This window comes from Molossus molossus, unplaced genomic scaffold (genome assembly GCF_014108415.1).
Source record: "Molossus molossus isolate mMolMol1 unplaced genomic scaffold, mMolMol1.p scaffold_m16_p_9, whole genome shotgun sequence".
Classification (NCBI taxonomy): Eukaryota; Metazoa; Chordata; class Mammalia; order Chiroptera; family Molossidae; genus Molossus; species Molossus molossus.
In genome coordinates, this window is record NW_023425403.1 from 50,306,978 (window position 1) to 50,327,018 (window position 20,041).

General features: G+C 39.1%; 1 protein-coding gene across 5 annotated transcripts in view; it reads left to right on the plus strand.

Moving 5' to 3' along the window:
- The window catches only part of PCCA (propionyl-CoA carboxylase subunit alpha), a 429,374-nt gene that overhangs the window by 15,362 nt on the left and 393,971 nt on the right, over positions 1-20,041 (plus strand). For 4 of the 5 annotated variants that reach the window (XM_036250623.1, XM_036250628.1, XM_036250624.1 and 1 more), the window contains 2 exons: positions 9,393-9,440; positions 9,547-9,615. The exons of the other annotated variant lie outside the window; for it this stretch is intronic. In XM_036250623.1, coding sequence (XP_036106516.1) covers positions 9,393-9,440; positions 9,547-9,615 — 117 coding nt within the window. The remainder of the gene's footprint in view (positions 1-9,392; positions 9,441-9,546; positions 9,616-20,041) is intronic. 5 annotated transcript variants of the gene reach the window in all.

Below are 20,041 nucleotides of genomic sequence, written 5' to 3' on the forward strand. Positions count from 1 at the left end.
TCCTTTCACATCGATGTTTCTCTCTCTCTCTCTGTTCTTCTCTCTCCCTCCCACTCTACCTGAACAAAAAATGGAAAAATGTCCTTGGTTGAGGATTAAAAAATAATAATAAAAATAAAAAATAAAAAAAGTATCAATGAGATGTTTACATTCTTTTTTTTTTTTTTTCGTGCCAAGACTTCTAAATCCAGTGTGTAATTTACACTTCTGGCACATCTCAATTTGATTACCCACATTTGAAGTGCTCAGTAGTCTCATATGGCTAGTAGTTATTTAGGTCCAGATAAGTTAGCTCTTACAAACTCCATTATGAAATCTGTAGGTTAATATAAAAACTTAAGCGTAGATAGTATGCCTTGGGGTACATGTATGTAGGTACATTTATGCACATGTGTTGAGTTCTCCTAGAGGTAATTAGCTGTCTTATTAGGAACACTGTAGGAGTGTTTACCTAGCATTTTTTCAAGAGGCCACATTCCAGAGGGGGAAGGAAATACAAGTGGTTCAGCCATCTTTCTCCCTATAAACACTGATAGCCTTCCACATTAGATAATAGGTATTAGAAATGGGCCCTCATTGATGAAATTAGTGGTATTCTAGATGTATTTTGGTTATTGTAGAAATTCTCAGCCCCTGATTTAGAAGAGTGACAATCTAGTTGGCCTTCCATTCTTTATCTTTAAAGATAGAACCTATGCTTGATGAAAGAGTTCTGTGTTCAGCCACTGGGTTGGGGGATTCTGGATGGCTATGAGTCTGACAAATATGGTTAGCCAGATCAGAATATTGATGCATTTTGCCTCATGTGAAGTTTTCATGTAGGCTTTTGGAACATTACAAAGTGCAGTAACTTGAGCCCTGGCCGGTTTGGCTCCGTGATTAGAGCATAGGCCTGCGGGCCAGAGAGTCCCGGGTTTGGTTCCTGCTAAGGGCACGTACCTCGGTTGCAGTTTGTCCCCGGCCCCGTTGGGCTCTTGTGGGTGGCAACTACACGCTGTGTCTCTCTCACATTGATGTTTCTTTCTTTCTCTTCCCCCACTCCCTCCCGCTCTGAGGATAAATGCAAAAAATGTCCTCAGGTGAGGATTAAAAAGAAAAAGAAAAAGAAAAGTGCAGTAATTTGAGACTTCCCTTGAGCTCATGCAGCACATTTTAAGATTTTTTATATGTCTTTTAGTAAATGTCTATATGTGTGGCAGAGTTTGATTTGAGACTTGTATTTGCTACAACCTCATACTGAGGGTTACAGGAATAGCTAACTAGCTTACCACACTGGTGGCCATTGATAATTACTAAAAATAAATAAATACATGTGTATAACTATCTTGGTTTAGGACATTTAAAGAGGGTCCCTCCCCTTTCCTTTGAATCCACTGAGCAGGTACCTATTTTGTTGTAAATGTCTGAAATTAAATCTGCCACCTGCTATCTTTGCCCTCTCCTTTGCTGTGCCTTTGTCTAAGGTACTCATGGAGAAACTGTATAGCATCCTCAGTCATGATAAAATCTATGTTTTTTGGCACCTATTGATTGTACAGGTGCATATTCAGACCAAGTTGATAGACTTGAGAGCTGCATTTAATTGGACCTTTCTACGTCCAGGAATTCTTGAAGTTTTGGTAGCCATTCATTAAATACTATACTGGTTTGTTTATTGTTAATGTTGGAAGTGCAGGTAAAACTGGTTTTTGGTAATACGTATTTGTTAAATAAACAGATTCTCTTCTGAACTTGCCATTGACTATTTTCTTACGCCACATTAAAAATAATTTTTTAAATTTTACTGTTGATAGTATTAACAGATGTCTCCTATTTTCTCCCTTTTTGCCCCTATCTACCTAACCCCTGCCCCACCCCAGACCTTCCCCATGCTGTTGTCTGTGTCCATGGGTTATACATATATGTTCTTGGGTTAATCTCTTCCTGTCCCCCACCCCCAATCTGTTAGTCTTTTCCATGCATCTATACCTCTGGACCCATTTTGTTCGTTAGTTTATTCTTTAGATTCCACTTAAAAGTGCTTCCTCCATATTTTACCAGAGACTCACATGAAGTCAAAATTAAACCGGGTGAAATTTGATCATTACTAAAAGTATTTTTTGACTTAAGTTTTAACAAGTCAGTTTGTCTTATGTATGTTCATGAGAATAGGGAAGATTTAACTTAATAGCAGTTTACTTAGAAAAAGACCAGGAAGTTTCAGTAGACCTTAAGTAAGTGGAACCAGTATTGTACTATGGTGTGCCTGCCATAACAAATATGATCTTTGGCATTAATAATACTATGTTTAAAGCTTGCACCATTAACCCTGGCCGGTTTGGCTCAGCAGTTAGAGCATCGGCCTGTGGTCCAGAGAGACCCGGGTTTGGTTCCCGCTAAGGGCACATACCTCAGTTGCAGTTTGTCCCCGGCCCTGGTTGGGTCATGTGGGTGGCAGCCACTTGATGTGTCCCTCTCACATCAATGTTTCTCTCTCCCTCTCCCTCTCCCTCTCCCTCTCTCTTCCTCTCTCTCCCTCCCACTCTATCTGAACAAAAAATGAAAGAAATGTCCTTGGGTAAGGATAAAAAAAAAAAAAAAGCTTGCACCATTATACTCTGGTCATGTTACATCATGGTGTTTTAAAAAAATATATATTTTGCCCTGGCTGGTTTGGCTCAGTGGTTAGATCATCGGCCTGCGGTCTGGAGAGACCCGGGTTCGGTTCCCGCTAAGGGCACGTACCTCGGTTGCAGTTTGTCCCTGGCCCTGGTTGGTCGTGCGGGTGGCAGCCACTCAATGTGTCCCTTTCACGTCGATGTTTCTCTCTCTCTCTCTGTTTCTCTCTCTCCCTCCCACTCTATCTGTACAAAAATGGAAAAATGTCCTCGGGTGAGGATTAAAAAAATAAAAAAATATATATATATATTTTTATTGATTTTTTAGAGAGAGGAAGGGAGGGAGGAGAAGGGAAGAGGAGGGTGTGGGAGGCAGAGAGAGAGAGAGGAGGAGAGAGAGGGGGGCCAGAGAGAGAGAGAGAGAAAGAGAGAGAACAGATCAGTTGCCCGCCTCCTGCATGCCTCATATGAGGACTGATCCCGAAACCCAGGCTTGTTCCCTGACTGGGAATCAAACTGGTGACCTCTTGAGCATAGCATGATGCTCAACCAACTGAGCCACATGGGCCAGAGCCATCATGGTTTAGTTTTTTTAAAAATTTTATTTATTTATTTACTTTTTAACATCTTTACTGTTGAATGTATTACAGATGTTCGTCATTTTTCCCCTATTGACTCCCTCCTCCCCACTCCCGCCCACCTCCTGCCTTTCCCCACACTGTTGTCTGTGTCCATTGGTTATGCATATATACATATAAGTTCTTTGGCTTAATTCTTCCCATTCCCTATCCCCCTTCCCTTTGAGGTTTTTCAGTCTAACAACCAATTAGTACTTCTTAATCCCTTCACCTTTTTCACCCAACCCCCCTCCCATCTGGCAACCAACAAAATGTTCTCTATATCTATAAGAATGTTTCAGTTCTGTTTGTTTATTTTGTTTGTAGATTCAATTGTCAGTAGATATGTATTTATTACCATTTTGTTTGTTCATATTTTTTATCTTTTTCTTCAAGAAGACCCTTCAACATTTTATATAATAATGGTTTGGTGGTGATGAACTCCTTTAGCTTTTCCTTGTTTGAGAAACTCTTTATGTGGCCATTGATTTTAAATGACAGCTTTGCAGGATAGAGTAATCTTGGTTGTAGGTTCTTGCTTTTCATCACTGAATATTTCTTGCCACGCCCTTCTGGCCTGCAAAGTTTCTTCTGAGAAATCAGGTGACAGTCTTATGGGAACTCCTCTCCTAATGCGTCTTTTTTTTTATCCTCACCCGAGGATATTTCTCCATTTTTTGTACAGATAGAGTGGGAGGGAGAGAGAGGAAGGGAGAGAGAGAGAGAAACATCGACGTGAAGGGACACATCGAGTGGCTGCCACCCGCACGACCAACCAGGGCCGGGGACAAACTGCAACCGAAGTATGTGCCCTTAGCGGGAACCAAACCCGGGTCTCTCTGGACCCCAGGCCGATGCTCTAACCGCTGAGCAAAACCGGCCAGGGCTTATGGGAACTCCTTTGTAGGTAACTGACTGCTTTTCTCTTGCTGCTTTTAAGATTCTCTCTTTGTCTTGAACCTTTTGCATTTTGATGATGACGTGTCTTGGTGTGGGCCTCTTGGGGTTCCTCTTGTTTGGGACTCTATGTGCTTCCTGGACTTGTATGTCTGTTTCCTTCACCAAGTTAGGAAAGTTTTCTGTCAATATTGTTTCAAGTAGGTTTTTGATTTCTTATTCTCTCTCTTCTCCTTCTGGCACTCCCAAGATGTGAATGTTGGGACTCTTAAAGTTGTCCCAGAGGCTCCTTACACTATCCTCATTTTTTTGGATTCTTTTTTCTTTTTGCTGTTCTGATTGGGTGTTTTTTGCTTTCTTATATTCCAAATTGATGGTTTGCTTCTTGGCTTTATCTACTCTACTATTGAATCTGTATAAATTATTCTTTGTTTCTGTTAGTGCCTCCTTCATTTCTGACTGGTCCTTTTTTATGCTCTTGAGGCCCTCACTAAGTTCATTGAGCATCCTTATAAGCAGTGTTTTGAACTCTGCAAATCTGTTAGGTTGCTTATCTCCATTTCATTTAGTTCTTTTCCTGGAGCTTTGTTTTGTTCTTTCATTTGGGACTTGTTTCTTTGTCTCCTCATTTTGGCTGCTTTCTTGGGTTTGTTTCTATGTATTGCTTAACGAGAGATATGGGGCTAGCTGAGACCAGATGCTGCTTTTTTGAGCGAATTTAGGAAGCAGTATCCAAGAGAGGCCAATCCTATGGTAACTAGACTGGCAACAGCTTGGGTGGGCCTGAAAGTTGGGTGGGGCGGGGCCTCAGGGAATCACCAGGGCGGGGCTACCAGTATGAGCCAGGTTGCTGGAGTCCCAGATATGGCAGCTGTCTTCCGCCCCAGGGAAGGGCTCACCAAAGGAACAATGGCCTCTGACAGCACGTCTGTCCAGGAGAAAGCTGCCTCTCCAGCCCTTGCTCCAATGCCAAACAGCTCAGTTCTTCCCTGTATGTCTCTGGTGCCTTTTAAGCTTCCTACCCCATGCTGGAGCCTGGAGGGTGCGAGTCCAAGTAAGTCCGTGAGCGGGCCCTTTAAGCGGAGCTGCCTGGGGCTCCAGCCACCTCAGCTTCCCTCAGCCACAGTTCCTGCTGGTTTTTCCAGCTAGAAGTTATGGGGATTCTCTTCCTGGCACTGGGACCCTGAGCTGGAGGTCTGGTGTGGGACAGCGACCCCTCAGTCCTCAGGGGGGACCTTCACAGCTGAGGTATTCTTCTAATTTTTATCCATCACACGTGGGTATGGGGCCATCCCGTCGTGCCTCTGCCCCTCCTGCCAGTCTCGATGCTGCTTCTTTAATTCTGTAGTTGTAGGACTTCCATTCAGCTTGATTTCAGGTGGTTTTGAATGATCGTTGTTCTGTAGTTTAGTTGTAGCTTTGATGTGGTTGTAGGAGGACGCGATACCGTGTTTACCTACGCCGCCATCTTGACTGGAAGTCATCATGGTGTATTTTGACATGAATATCTGGGGGTTAACTAGTTAACCACTAGTTAACTTTGTAAGTGACTTAGGCAAGTGATTTGGCCTTATCAAGCTTTAGTTTCTTTTCATTTATAAAATGCGGATTTTATCAGAACTGACCTCCTGGGACTGTTATGAGGATTAAATGAGATAGTGTGCAAAAGAGATTTGTCACAACACCTGGCAGCGCTTAATATTATTCTTAACAACTTAATTTTATACTTTCAGAAACAGAGGCTCAAAATACACAGACAGTAAGTGTAAGCTTGGTGTAAATTCAAGCCTGTTTTTCTGCTGAGCTGATGAATTTACCCTCTGTGCTGTACCGCTTCTCAGAAGGGTTTGGTAAGCAACTCAGCGTCTGGAGTTCTGCCATCATTCCTCCAAGAAGTACCCGGTAGAGTGTGCCAGTTCAGCCCATCTCTTGGTGTCTGAATGGAGCGAAGTGTTCTTGGTGGTTTTAGACCCCAGCTATGACAATCTAAACATAGGGGAGGGAAGAAAGAAGAAGGGATAGAGAGAGAATGGATTAAAAATTAACTTTAAAAAAATCCTCAGGAAACGTCCATTGTGTTTCTTACCCAAATGACATCATTAGCACAGTTATAGAACAGCTGCTGTAAAAGGTATTCTCTATCTTTCATGGTATATGAACGCCCTTCTGTCTTCAAGGATTTAGGTTCCTAATTTAAATGACCATTTTTCCTCTTTGGGTATCTTCAGAGTGCCTTATATGTGGCTCTTCACATACAGGATAAACCCCAGTTCTTTAAGTGGCATGTAAGTTCTTTCTCATTCTGGCCGTTTTACCCTAGCTTTATTTGCTACAACTCCCCCGTACATATTGCTTGAGTAATGTCCAAAATTATTTGTAGTTTTTCAGTGTTACCTTAGGCTTTTCCTATTACTGCCTGGGTATCTCTACAGTATATTCTCTTTTTTTTACCTTTTAAATTCTGAACCATGTACATCTATTATTTATTTAAAATAAAAACCTTATGTATGAAAGATTAATTGATATAATTATCTTTATTGAATTTGTGCACTAATTGGTAATACATTAGTAGTCCTGGGTTAGTAAGAGTTCTTCAGAGAAACAGAAGCAGCAGGAGATATATTTGGAGATTTATTGGCTCACACAATTATGAAGGCTGAGAAGTCCCATGGTCTGTAAGCTGGAGACCCAGAAAGCTGACAGTGCAATTGTCGTTCACATTCAAAGCCCTGAGAACCAGGGGAGCTGATGATGTAAGTCCCAGTCCAAGGGTAGGAGAAGACCGATGTTCCAGTTCAATCAAGCAGGCTGAATGACTTTTCCTTCCTCTGCTTTTTATTCTATCAGGCCCTCAGCGGATTGAATATGCCCACACACATTGGGGAAGGCAGTGTACTTTATTGAGTCCACTGGTTCACATGATAGTCTCGTCTGGAAATGCCCTCACAGGCATAGCCAGAAATAATGTTTAACCTGGGCACCTGTGGCCAGTCAGGTTGCACATAAATGTAACCATCACAGTCCTGAAAAAAGATGTCGGGTGCAAATATTTGTTTTGATACAGATTTTTTCATTAGATAGGGTCATACTCCTAGATTCCTAAGACTCTGGTGTGTGGCCCAAAGGGGTAAATAACAATATCTATAGTTAACATCTATTGAGTATATATTCTAAACACTTTGAGGGTGTTAATTCATATTCTTACAGTCTCCTGTGGTGGATGTTATTATTTGTTGTACATACTAGGAAATAGGGGTCAAGAATGATGACTTGCCCACAGAAGAATACACACAGGAAGAACATGGGGTAGGGTTCAGATACCAACCTGGGCAGTTAAGCTCCAGACTGTCGTTTAACCATTACTCTGCTTCTTGGATAGAAATCAAGAGGGAATTCTTACTTAATCCATATAATGTTATTATAATTTGTTATATTTACTATAACAGTTGCTTACTGTACAACTTCCAGTGTTTGTGCTGCTTTTATCATCTGCAGTATGTTTAATATTTAATAAAAATTCACACTTTTAAAATATAGTTCAAGTAAGTATAAACATTTTTTTTTTTTTATCCTCACCCGAGGATATTTTTCCATTTTTTGTATAGATAGAGTGGGAGGGAGAGAGAGGAAGGGAGAGAGAGAGAGAGAGAAACATCGACGTGAAGGGACACATCGAGTGGCTGCCACCCGCACGACCAACCAGGGCTGGGGACAAACTGCAACCGAAGTACGTGCCCTTAGCGGGAACCGAACCTGGGTCTCTCCGGACCGCAGGCCGACGCTCTAACCGCTGAGCCACACTGGCCAGGGCAGTATAAACATTTTTTTTGTCTTAGTATACATTTACTGTTTACAGGGATTTACCCATGACCATTTGGGTATAGAAAGGTAGATGGTTTTATAGTCTCAGGCCTGAGGGGAGATTAGGGTATTTGAAGGGCCTACCTGCTCAAATCTCTCAGTTATTCAGGATTATATCAGATTAGTAGTTTACCTATCTTTAAGGCAGAGGCTTGTCTCAGTTTGGTGGAATAAGTCACGTGTGACATAAAGGTTAAACCAAGACTTTGAAGGCCTTTTCCATTACTAAAATTGTGATACCCTGTTGGGTTAAAATATTGCTTTAAGTTATATAAGAGTACTTTTAAGATTATATGTAACTTTATCTTTTCTTTTAGAAATATAACTAAAATTTGTGTATAGTTCCATTTAACTTATAATAATTCGCTGACTCAGAAATGATTGTGTGATAAAATGTATTGCATTCAAATTACTTGTGATTATTTGCAGTTCTTTGAAAGGATTAACTTGTACAATTTTAGAGTAGGAAGAGAACCTTATTAAATAGTGTCCCATTAGACTATCAGTTTATATATATGGAAATCAAGACCTGCAGCGATTGACTTCTTTTTAAAAAAATATTGATTTTTAGAGAGAGAGAGTAAGGGAGAGGGAGAGAGATAGAAACATCAGTTGGCTGACTCCTGCACCCCTGCCCTCCCACACACACTGGGGATTGACCTTGCAGCTGGGGCATGAGCCCCGACCAGGAATCAAACTGTCGACTTCTTGGTACATGGGATGACACTCAATCCACTGAGCAATAAGGGCGAGATTGACTTCTTAAAGTCAAATAGATCATTAGTATTAAAACTGGATTTAGAATTTAGAAATGAAACGACAGAATGGAACTACTTTTTCTATTATGTAGCCTTAGCTGCTTCAAAATTTGATGGCTATTCAAATTTAACATTGTATTCAAATAGCATAACCTTCTTAGTCTGGGAATCTTTGGATATAAACATAATTAATATCTGTTCTGAGTTATTAAAATTGTTGTTTAATGCTCTGCCCCAACCCAATAGAGATGGCATATGGATGATATCCGACTTCCCTTTGATAAACAATTCATGACATTTAGAAATTCCCTGAACTTAGAAAACAAATTATTAAGTAAATTGTCAAGTCTAAAGGTTTTTAGTATTCTGAGATATCATTTTAAGGTTATCTTTTGGCAAGAGAATTTATAAATATTCCCTTAGTCCATTTTTGAATTATTGAACCTACTTGATTGATGCTTTAAGAGAATAATTAGGGCCAGATCCTACCAGATGAGTTTAGTAGCAACCTGATTGTAAGTGAACATATGTATAACATTTAATATTATTCTAGGAAGTAATGTTCATTAGGATCATGTCCAATGTTAATTGTGGAAAAACTTTGTGTTTTATGGTCCCAAGGTGAGAGTAACAATACCTTCTTATGTGTGTTTTCTTTTCAGACTTTTGATAAAATTCTTGTTGCTAATAGAGGAGAAATTGCATGTAGGGTGAGTAGAAATTAAATCTTATTTTTCATTTTATTTGGTGAATTTTACTTTATCCCTTTAAATATGAATCACTGTTAATAGCTAACATTAATATATTTTAAAATAGGTTATTAAAACTTGCAAGAAGATGGGCATTAAGACGGTTGCCATCCACAGTGACGTCGATGCTAGTTCTGTAAGTATATAATCAGAACCTTATTTTGGGCTAAGTAGGAAAAAAGTGAAAGTTTTTTTATTTTTTATTTTGTGGCCTGAAAAGGGTATATACACACACACCTAAAACAAATCTACTTAATTACTACCCACACTTTCTTTAAGCAAAAGGGGAGCATCATAATGTCTTTCTTCAATGTATGTCTTAAACTATTTTTTTCAAGGCTTTAAAAACCTAGAATAGAATTAAATTGCTAGGCTGATTGTTGGTCACCAAATAGATTTAAGTAAAGCATGAGAAAGTTAGATGAAAAGATTAATGAAATGTTTATACAATTCTGCCTTATGAGAACACATTTCCCCACAGCATAACTCCGGTATCACTAAGGGACTGCTATAATTGTTTAACCTTCCTAAGTGCTTTATTGTGTTCAGCTGAAAATTTGATAAATGAAAGATAGGCTAATGCTAATTGGACATGAACAAAAGAGGGTCTATCATAAAGCAGTGAATGATATATAATTTTATTGGGAATTTTTAGCACAGCAGGCATTTTTTTTTTTAAGCAAAAATTAACTATGAATGAGTAGAGAAAATCTCATGGGAAAATAATGTAAATTATTGGAAACTTATGGAATGAAATATAAGTGGTTGTAATTTAATGTAAGTTACTGTTTTAACACAAAGAATTATTAATTTTTGTGATTTCTTATTTTATCTGAAAAAAATATTTTGCTTTATTGTTACTCTTCTTTTTAAAAACATAAACAAAATGGAAACAATTACAAACTACTCTAATTTTCCCATAATAAAGGTTAAGTATTTATCTAATTTATTTGACAGGAGCTTTAAGCATGTTCAGCTTTTACTTAAGAGAAATTGAGCAATTAAATAAACTTGATTTGAGCCCTGGCCAGTTTTGCTCAGTAGTTAGAGCTTTGGCCAGAGGCCCAAAGAGTTGTGGGTTCTATTCCCATCAAGGGCACATACCTAGGTTGCGGTTCCATCCCCGGCCCTGGTTGGGGCCATGCGGGAGGCAGCAAGTTGATGCATCTCTCTCACATTGATGTTTCTCTCTCTCCCCCTCCCACTCTATGTGAGGATAGATGCAAAAATTTCCTCGGATTTAAAAACAAACAAACAAACTTGGTTTTCATATGTGCTACTTGATTTTTTTTTTAATATTGGTTTCTGGCTTCTTTACTAATTTGTTTTGACTGTGATAGTTTCAATAATAATTTATTTTCTTCAAAGGATATTCATGAAATAATGAGAAAATTGTTACTCTTTAATCTGTTTTTTGATTGGTAAACTAAGTCATTTATTAACAGCAAAATTCTCCAGAAAAAAGTTTGTGTCACTACCAAGCTGGTTAATAGATTTAAAATTTACTCTCTCATCTTGGGTTTATTTTCCTTCCTAAAGCAAGGTGGTAGTTTCATATTTTAAAGACTTTAGCTACATTTGGCTGAAAGGAGAAGTGAGTATACTAGAGATTATAATACAGAATTTAGAATAAAATTTGCCAGGACCCACAATGGAAGCAATTCATACTCCATCAAAACTTCTCTTAATATGACCTACTTTAAGACACTTTCTGAAATGATACTATAAGGAAAAGCAGGATAATAATGATGGTTAGAATGGTCAGAGTTTAATTGAAGCCTGAGCCATAGGGCTAAACTGGCTATTTGGTTTCTGCTTCAGTCTTAAGAAAGTAAAAAGGTGAATTCCTCTAACAGCATATTTTGTTTCCTTAACATGTGATCACAAAGGTTACCTTTATATCTAATCAGCTTTATAATATTGGTAACAGGAACAGGGCGTGCTATTCAGATGCATTGTTAATATTTCAGTGTTTATTTTCAGGAGGTGAACATTTTAAATGTAACTTGGAATAAAAAAAATCTTATATGTTAATTTAAAGATTAACGTAAACATTACTGTGGTGGGAAAATACTGCAACAGTTAATTCTAAATGCTATTAATTTTATGTTAAAAACAACTAATTTTTAAACAGGTCAGCAGGGGAAAAAGACTGACACTACAACCATTAAGTGATGAGTTACACAAAAGAGGAGAACAAACTAACTTGCAAACAATTAGTGTTTAATGGGAAAAAGTTGGGTTTTAAAGATGATTATGCAGTTTTTTCCCATTGGTTTTCTTCCCCCCATCATGTTATTCAAAATCATCTTTAGGCCCTGGCTGGTTTGGCTCAGCGGTTAGAGTTGGGCCGAGGACTGAATGATCAAGGGTTCGATTCCGGTCAAAGGCATGTATCTGGGTTGGGGTTGTTCAGGAGGCAACTAATGGATTGTCTCTCTCACATTTATGTTTCTCTCTCTCTCCCTCCCGCCCACTCTCTCTAAAAATCAAGGGAAAAATATCCTCAGGTGAGGATAACCAAAAAGAAAGAGAAACAAAAATCCAAAATCATCTTCAGTATTCTTGTCTCTTCCATGTGAAATTTAGGATGAACTTGTCAAATTAGACACATACCCCCATCAATTTTTAGCTACTATGAACAAGGCTTCTATAAACACTCTTGTGCAAGTTATTTTGTGTGTGCGTGTGTGTGTGTGTGAATGTGAACACATGCTTGTATTTCTCTTGGGTAAATACCAAGTAGTGGAGTTGTTGGGTCATAGAGTATGTGAGGGGTAAGCAACCTTTTTCTGTTTGGATAATAAATATATTACCTATCTGGATAGTATTTTAGATTTTGCATATAGTCTCCTTTGTGTATTCTTTATGAGTGTGTTTTTACTACCCTTACAAAATGTAAAAACTATTGTAGCTTGAGAGTTGTACAAACAGTCCTTAGATTGGATTTGGCCTATGGGTGGGTGGTATTTTGTTGACCTCTGCCATAAATAAATGCTTAACTTTATGGGAAACTGCCAAACAGTTATCTGACATGGTTGTGCCATACAGTACTCCCACCACTAATGTGTGAGAGTTCAGGTTGCTAGACATCCTTGCTTACACCTTGTGATATTAGTCCTTTTGATTTTTGCTATGCTAGTAGCCAGTATATGTTATCTCATTGTGGTTTTAATTTAGATACTCTGATGAATATTTTTCCCTTTTTGATTTTAGAGAGGAAGGGAGAAGGAGAGAGAGATAGAAACATCGAGGAGAGAGAACATTGACTGGCTGCCTCCTGCATGCCCCCCACTGTGGATTAGGCCCACAACCTGGGCATGTACCCTGACCTGGATTAGAACTGGTGACCTCTTGGTGTCTGGGTTGACGCTCAACCACTGAGCTACACCATCCGGGCACCCTGATGAATATTGATTTTGAGTATCTTTTCATGTTATTGGCCATTCATTTATATTCTTAAGTGTTTATTCAAACATAATGAAAACCTGAAGATTAGTACAGTAAATACCTATATACCTTTTTTTTTTCTTATCCTCACCTGAGGACATTTTTGCATTTATCTTCAGATAGAGAAGGAGGGAGAGAGGGAGGAAGAGAGAGAGAGAAACATCGACGTGCGAGAGACACATCGATTGGTTGCCACCCACACGACCCCAACCGGGTCCGGGGACCAATTACAACTGAGGTACATGCCCTTAGCAGGAGCCGAACCCGGGACTCTCCGGTCTGTGGGCTGACGCTCTAACCATTGAGTAAAACCGGCCAGGTCTGAAGTTCATTTATTAATTTCTTAAATGCATTCATGTTATTTACCTTTCGGGTGGGTGGGTGAGGAACCAAAAAGGAGGCCTGGTTTGCCTTCTCGGTATCAGTAATAGTGATCATTAATGGTCACTTTTATTGCTATTTGTGAAAAGATCATAAACTGGGACTAATGAGACCTGGTTTTCAGATGTGGCTCTGCCAGTGGTTAACTTTGTGACTTGGGACAAGTCTCTTAATATCTGTGCATCCTCAGTCTCCTCATCTGAAATGAAGGGGTTAATATGGATTCTCCAATTGTTAATATTTTGACACATTTTTTTATATTTCTATCCACATATATGTGTGTATAAATATATATTGTGATTTTTTGTTTTTTGTTTTTGCTTGAGAATTTGCTAAATAACATTGTAACTTATATGGTAAATAAATTACAGATATTGTGGCATTTCACTTCCAAATATTTCAGTATTTATTTCCCAGGATTAAGGACATTCTCCTACATATCTATAATACCTATCATAAATAAGAAAATTACCAATTCTATAATATAATCCAATATACATATCATATTCAAACTTTTCTAGTTGTCTCCAAATGTCTTTTATAGTATTTTTCTTTGGTCCACAGTTCAAGGTTCATGAATTACATTAGATTATTATGACTCTTTTTTTTTTTATTATTAGTTTTTTTTTAATCCTCACCCGAGGACATTTTTCCATATTTTGTTCAGATAGAGTCGGAAGGAGGGAGGGAGGGAGAGAGAAAGAGAGAGAAACATCGACGTGAAAGGGACACATTGAGTGGTTGCCACCCACATGACCCAACCAGGGTCGGGAACAAAGTGCAACCGAGGTACATGCACTTAGTGGGAACTGAACCTGGGTCTCTCTGGACCGCAGGCCGATGCTCTAACCGCTGGGCCAAACTGGCCAGGGCATGACTCTTTAATCACTTAATCTAAAATATTCCTCCTCCTCTTCTTCCATTTTTTTGGTTTGATTTTCTTTTTTTAATGTTTTTTATTGATTTTAGAGAGAGGAAGGGAGAGGGAGAGAGAGAGAGAGAAACATGGATGAGAGAGAAATGTCGATCGGCTGCCTCCTGCATGCCCCTACTGGACATCTATCCCAAAGCCTAGAAATGTGCCCTAACCTGGAATCAAATCAGCGACCTTTCAGTTCATGGGATGACAGTCAATCAATTGAGCCACACTGGCCAGGACTGTTTGATTTTCTTGATGTTGATGTTTGATGTCAAGCCAGTTGGCTTATAGGTATTCTGGATTTGTCTGATTGTTTCCTTATAGATAGATTTAGAATAAATATTTTTTGACAAGGATACTTTGTAACTTATGCTATTATTGTATCATATTGAGAGGTTTATAATATTGGGTGGTTCTACTGATTATGCTAAGCTTGATCACTTGGTTCAGGTAGGTTTTACCAGGTCTCTCCATTTTAATGGTGCATTTCCCCCTCTTTTAAAATTAGTTTTTGGAGATTAATCTTTGAATCCACGTGAATATTCCATCCCCAGTAACCTCACATCTAACATTTTTGCATCCAATGATGTAAACTGCCTGACATGTGATTACTTTGGCTGCATTTTGTCTTTGCTGTCTGTTAAGAAATATGTTAGCCTACTCTCCTTTTTGAATCTCCCTTTTTTTATATTGTTTTCTTATGTATTTGAGTCCTTCTTTCACATCTTATTTATTTTCAGTATACTTATTTTAAAGGTTCTATGATAATATTATTTCAAGTTTTCTAGGCATCTATTTTATTTCTGACTCTTCCTCACAGTGGATTGCTTGTTCATGTGTGTAGATTTTGGCCTGTGACCTCATTTTCGGTATCTTTATTGTGAATTCCAGCATGGTTTGAGTTGCAGATATGGCCCTGTGGGGTGGGTGCTATGTTTGTTTCTTCCAGGCCCTCCAGGACATCACTAATCTGGGAGTAACTTTTATATTAATTTCTTGGTATGAAGCTTTTTGAATTATGAAGATAGTGGAAAAAGATAAACTGAAACTATACACACATCCTTCCCTCTGTTGAATAGACCCATAGTTTCCAATTTCCAGAGGAGACTTTTCCCTTTACTTTGAACCTTAGTAGATAATGTTAAGTATTTGTCTTCTCCCTACTTAGTTAGATGGATAATTCCCTTCACCCCCTTGTTACTGAGGATGTACCTTTGAGAACCCTGGCCCTATGTAGGGAGTTTTCCTTCTAATCTTCATCTCATGGCTCCTTTCTCTGAGGGTGAAAACCCAGTTCTCTACATTATTGAGATCCCCACAGCCACTCCCCAAGATTTGCTATAGTATTGGCTCTAGTGGATACTGTGTGACTTTTGGCTTCTTTGTCTTTAATCCCTGTTGGTTGCTTGTAGTATTTTGTAAGTGAAATTGTTCATTTAAAGCAGGGGTGGGGAACCTTTTTTCTGCCAAGGGCCATTTGGATATTTATAACATCATTCATGGGCCATACAAGATTATGAACTTAAAAATTAGCCTGCTATATTTGGTCAAACATTTAATTAACTCACTCCTAATGTGAGGGCTGGAACTGCTTCTTTTTGGTGACACATGTAATGTTAGCTGGTATTGAAGATGTTGGTGATGTTGCTATTCACAACTGCTTTTCCAGGTTTGAGTTGGTTTGGAGCACAGTCAACTCTTTGCAATGGTTAAGTTTTGAAAAGAAGTGCTGGCAGCAGTAAGTTGTTCTGAACACAGATGCATATTTCAATGCATGTCTCCTCAAAGTTGAAAATTCATCATTGCTTGTCATGTTTATAGAACTCAAGCAGTGGGAGGTTGTACCTAGCTTTCAGCTCATCATTGCTTTGTAGCTGAATGATTTCGTTTTGTAGGTTATCAGGCACATCAGCTGGTTCCACATTGAATGATGTAGCAAAGATATTCAATTCTATTTGTTTACTTTTCATGTCCTTGAATCTTTCATTAAATACCTCAATTAGTTTTGTACATTCACCAGCACATTCAAGTGTTGCAGAAGGCTTTTGTCCTTATAGAGTGGAGAAATGCACCGTGTTATTCTTTTTGCATTGTACTTGCCACAGTCTTAATTTAGCTTCAAATGATTTCATGTTTGAAAGCAGGGAGCTGAGAAGCTGGTTGGGCCCTGCAGGTTGACGTTCAGTTCTGAGAGGTACTTGGTAATGTCCACCATGAATGCTAAATCACACAGCCACTTACTATCATTGAGTTCCCTGACAGGTTTTCACTTCATCTCCATGAACTGTTTGACTTCATCCTGTAGTTCATAAAACCTCATGAGCATGTTCCCACGACTCAAGCAGCACACTTCACAGTGATAAATAAGATCAGTATCTCCTTTAAACTGGCGGCTGTTTAAACCCTCTGCTTTTGACAAAATTTATGAGTGACACTATTGTTGAGCCATAACACTGTGCACGGAGACTTCCTTGGAGTATTATGCAGTGGAATATAATTAAATCACTTGGATCAATACTGAGACAATTCAGTTCTTTCTTGACAAATACAATTAACCCCGTTTGTGAGCCAACCATGGCTGGAGCTCCATCTGTAGTAAGGCAACTTAACTTTTCAAATGTTAGCTCAAATTTTTTCATTGATAAAACAAGTCTTTCAAATAAGTCCTCACCCCTTTTTTAAAAAATTTTTTTGTTTTTATCCTCACCTGAGGCCATTTTTTTCCATTTTTTCAGATAGAGTGGGAGGGAGAGAGAGAGAGAGAAACATTGATGTGAAAGCGACACATGAGTGGTTGCCACCCGCACGACCCAACCAGGGCCACAGACAAACTGCAACTGAGGTATGTGCCCTTAGCGGGAACCAAACCTGGGTCTCTCTGGACCGCAGGCTGATGCTTTAACCGCTGAGCCAAACCGGCCAGGGCAGTCCTCACCTCTTGTAGTGACATGCGTGGCTTCCAGTGACAGCAATTCCCCTCATATGTCAAATTCTGCAGTTATCCCATGAACAAAAATAGCCAGTTGGTATTTGTTATATCCATTGTGTTGTCACAAGCTAGAGAGAAAAGTTGGAAATCTCCTGCAGAATCCTTCAGTGTTTATTCAATATCTTGTGCTAAATCAGTAATTCGATCTGAGATGATTCTCTAAGACAAATTAACACTCTGAAACAATTTTACTTTGTTGGGTGCTAATAACTCCACAGCAGCCACCATGCACTCTTTCACAGACTCTCCCTCTACACGAGGGTTCAGCTTCTTTGTGATTTACTTGCTCACTACATAACTCACCCAAATAACATTGTCACAAGGAGGTCTAGTGAAAGTGGCTTGTGATTCCAAAAGTCTGCTAAGAGCATTGATTTTTATCCAGATGCATTTGGCCTACCAGTTCATTGAGTTTAGCATGTTTTGAGCTGTAATGATGCTTCAGATTGGCTTTTTTCATTTCTATTAATGCATTGCTGCAAACTAAGCACACAGGTTTGCCTTTGACTTCAACAAAAAATAATCATTTGTCCATTTCTCTTGGAAAGATCAACACTGTATATCAATTTTTCTTTGTAGTCACCTGTAAGATGACACATCACTTGTTTTAATAACTATCCAGTGTGTGTGTCACCAACAACGCAATTATTTTGCTTTGATCGCTGTTCTAATCCCGAGTATTGGATTTGGAACATATCCAACGTTCATATCATTGACTCTTGAAGTCTTTTCTGTGTACTGTAATTGCCTTAACCTTCATCTGAGATTCAGTTTTTGTGAGAATTGTTGATCGAGGACTTGTGGATAAAAGTTGGATTGGAGTTATTTTCTTTGTTGACAAAATCGTCGACAATCATCAGAGGCAAGGTCATCAACGTTGCGAGGAATCAACTCATCAAATCTCATCTCATCATCACTGGATTGTCATAGTTTCACCACCAGTGTGTTTACTCTTTTGCAACATGTATACTCCCAGCCTGCCTGGCACTGACTGGCCTGAGTCACCAAAATATAGGCAGATAGGCTGAGAGCAGCCAACAAGAAGCATACGTGTCTGTCCCGTCATGTATTCGTATGTGTCCTGTCTAACCTGTAATGGATGTTCCTTGCTTGTCCCTCAAAATTTATGTTGTTATTATGATTCACTTAATATAAATGTATGTTGCTATGAAAAAAGCTTCTAGATTATTTGAATTTTGAGTCCTGCCTGCAGTTGCCTTGGCAGGACCAGACCTTCCCCACTCCTGATTTAAAGGGTGTTTGTTATATTTAATTTAGGATTTTAAGGGGTTCTAGGAATGTTTGCTGTTTAACTAATTGTCTTATTGTTGGATTGTCTTAAAATAGTATGACATCCTATTTTCTGTCGAGAGTTTTTTTTTACCTTTGAGAATAAAGATTCATCCAGAAAAGTCTCAAAGTCAGACTTTACCCAGAAAGACAGTTCACGTATGCTGATGAGAATAGTACAACTGCATCCAGGGCACGAGGCCAGAGCCAACAAGCAGTGTAAAGCGCTCCTGTGGGAAATGATCAGGGCAAGAGAAACAAAGTGGGAATTAAGCCTCTTATCAAGTCATGACTTGTCTGTTATATATCCTTCTCCAGGCCCTTATTATTCTTTTGAAAGATTTGTAGAGAATAGCTTATGAAGGGAAGACAGTCCTAGTGGAAGGCTTGTATCCTGTTAGAAATTTTTTTTTAATCCTCACCCGAGGATATTTTTTTTCATTAATCTTCACTTAGAGTAGGAGGGAGGTAGGGAGGGAGGGGGAGAGGGAGAGAAAGAGAAACGTTGATGTGAGAGAGACACATTGACTGGCCGCCTCCTGCATGATCCTTGCCAGGGCCTGGGACTGAACCCCAGGTGCCCTTGACTAGAATCAAACCCGAGACTCTTTGGTTTGAGAGCTGATGCTCTAACCGCTGAGCCAAACCGACCAGAGCTATCCTGTTAGAATTTTTAAAGGGATTGTGTTGATCTGTAGATCTATTTGAGAAGTATTATCTCAACATTTTTAAGTCCTCCTGCCCATGAACAAGGATATTTCCTTTGATGTTGTACTACTTGTTTAGGTTATTTTAATTTCTTTCAACAGTGTTCTGCAGTTTTCAGAGTATAAAATTTGTACTTTGTGCTCTGGCCAGTTTAGTTCAGCGGTTAGAGCGTCGGCCTGTGGTCCGGTGAGACCCGGGTTTGGTTCTCGCTAAGGGCACGTGCCTCGGTTGCAGTTTGTCCCTGGCCCTGGTTGGTCTTGTGGGTGGCGGCCACTCGATGTGTCCCTTTCACGTTGATGTTTCGCTCTCTCCCTTCTACTCTATCTGAACAAAAAATGGAAAAATGTCCTTGGGTGAGGATTAAAAAAAAATTGTACTTTGTTATATTTATTCCTAAGTATATCAGTATTCTTTCTGATGCTACTACAATTGTTATTGTTGTCTTATTTCAATTGTATAATTGCAAGTATATTAAAATACAATTGATTTATGTATAGTGATTTTGTGTCATGCAACCTTGATGAACTTGTTTATTAGGTATAATTTTTTTTTGTTTTGATTTTAGAGAAAGAAGAAAGGACAGGGAGAGAGAGATAAAAACATCAATGAGAGAGAACATCAGTCTGCTGCCCCCTGCATGCCCCCCACTGGGGATTTGACCCACAACCTGGGCATATCCCCTGACTGGGAATCGAACTGGTGACCTCCTGGTGCATGGGTCAATGCTCAACCACTGAGCCAGACCGGCCAGGCAGGTCTAATTGTTTTTAAAATAGATTCCTAAGGATTCTCTCTCTAGAATGTCATGTGGAAGTAGAGATAGTT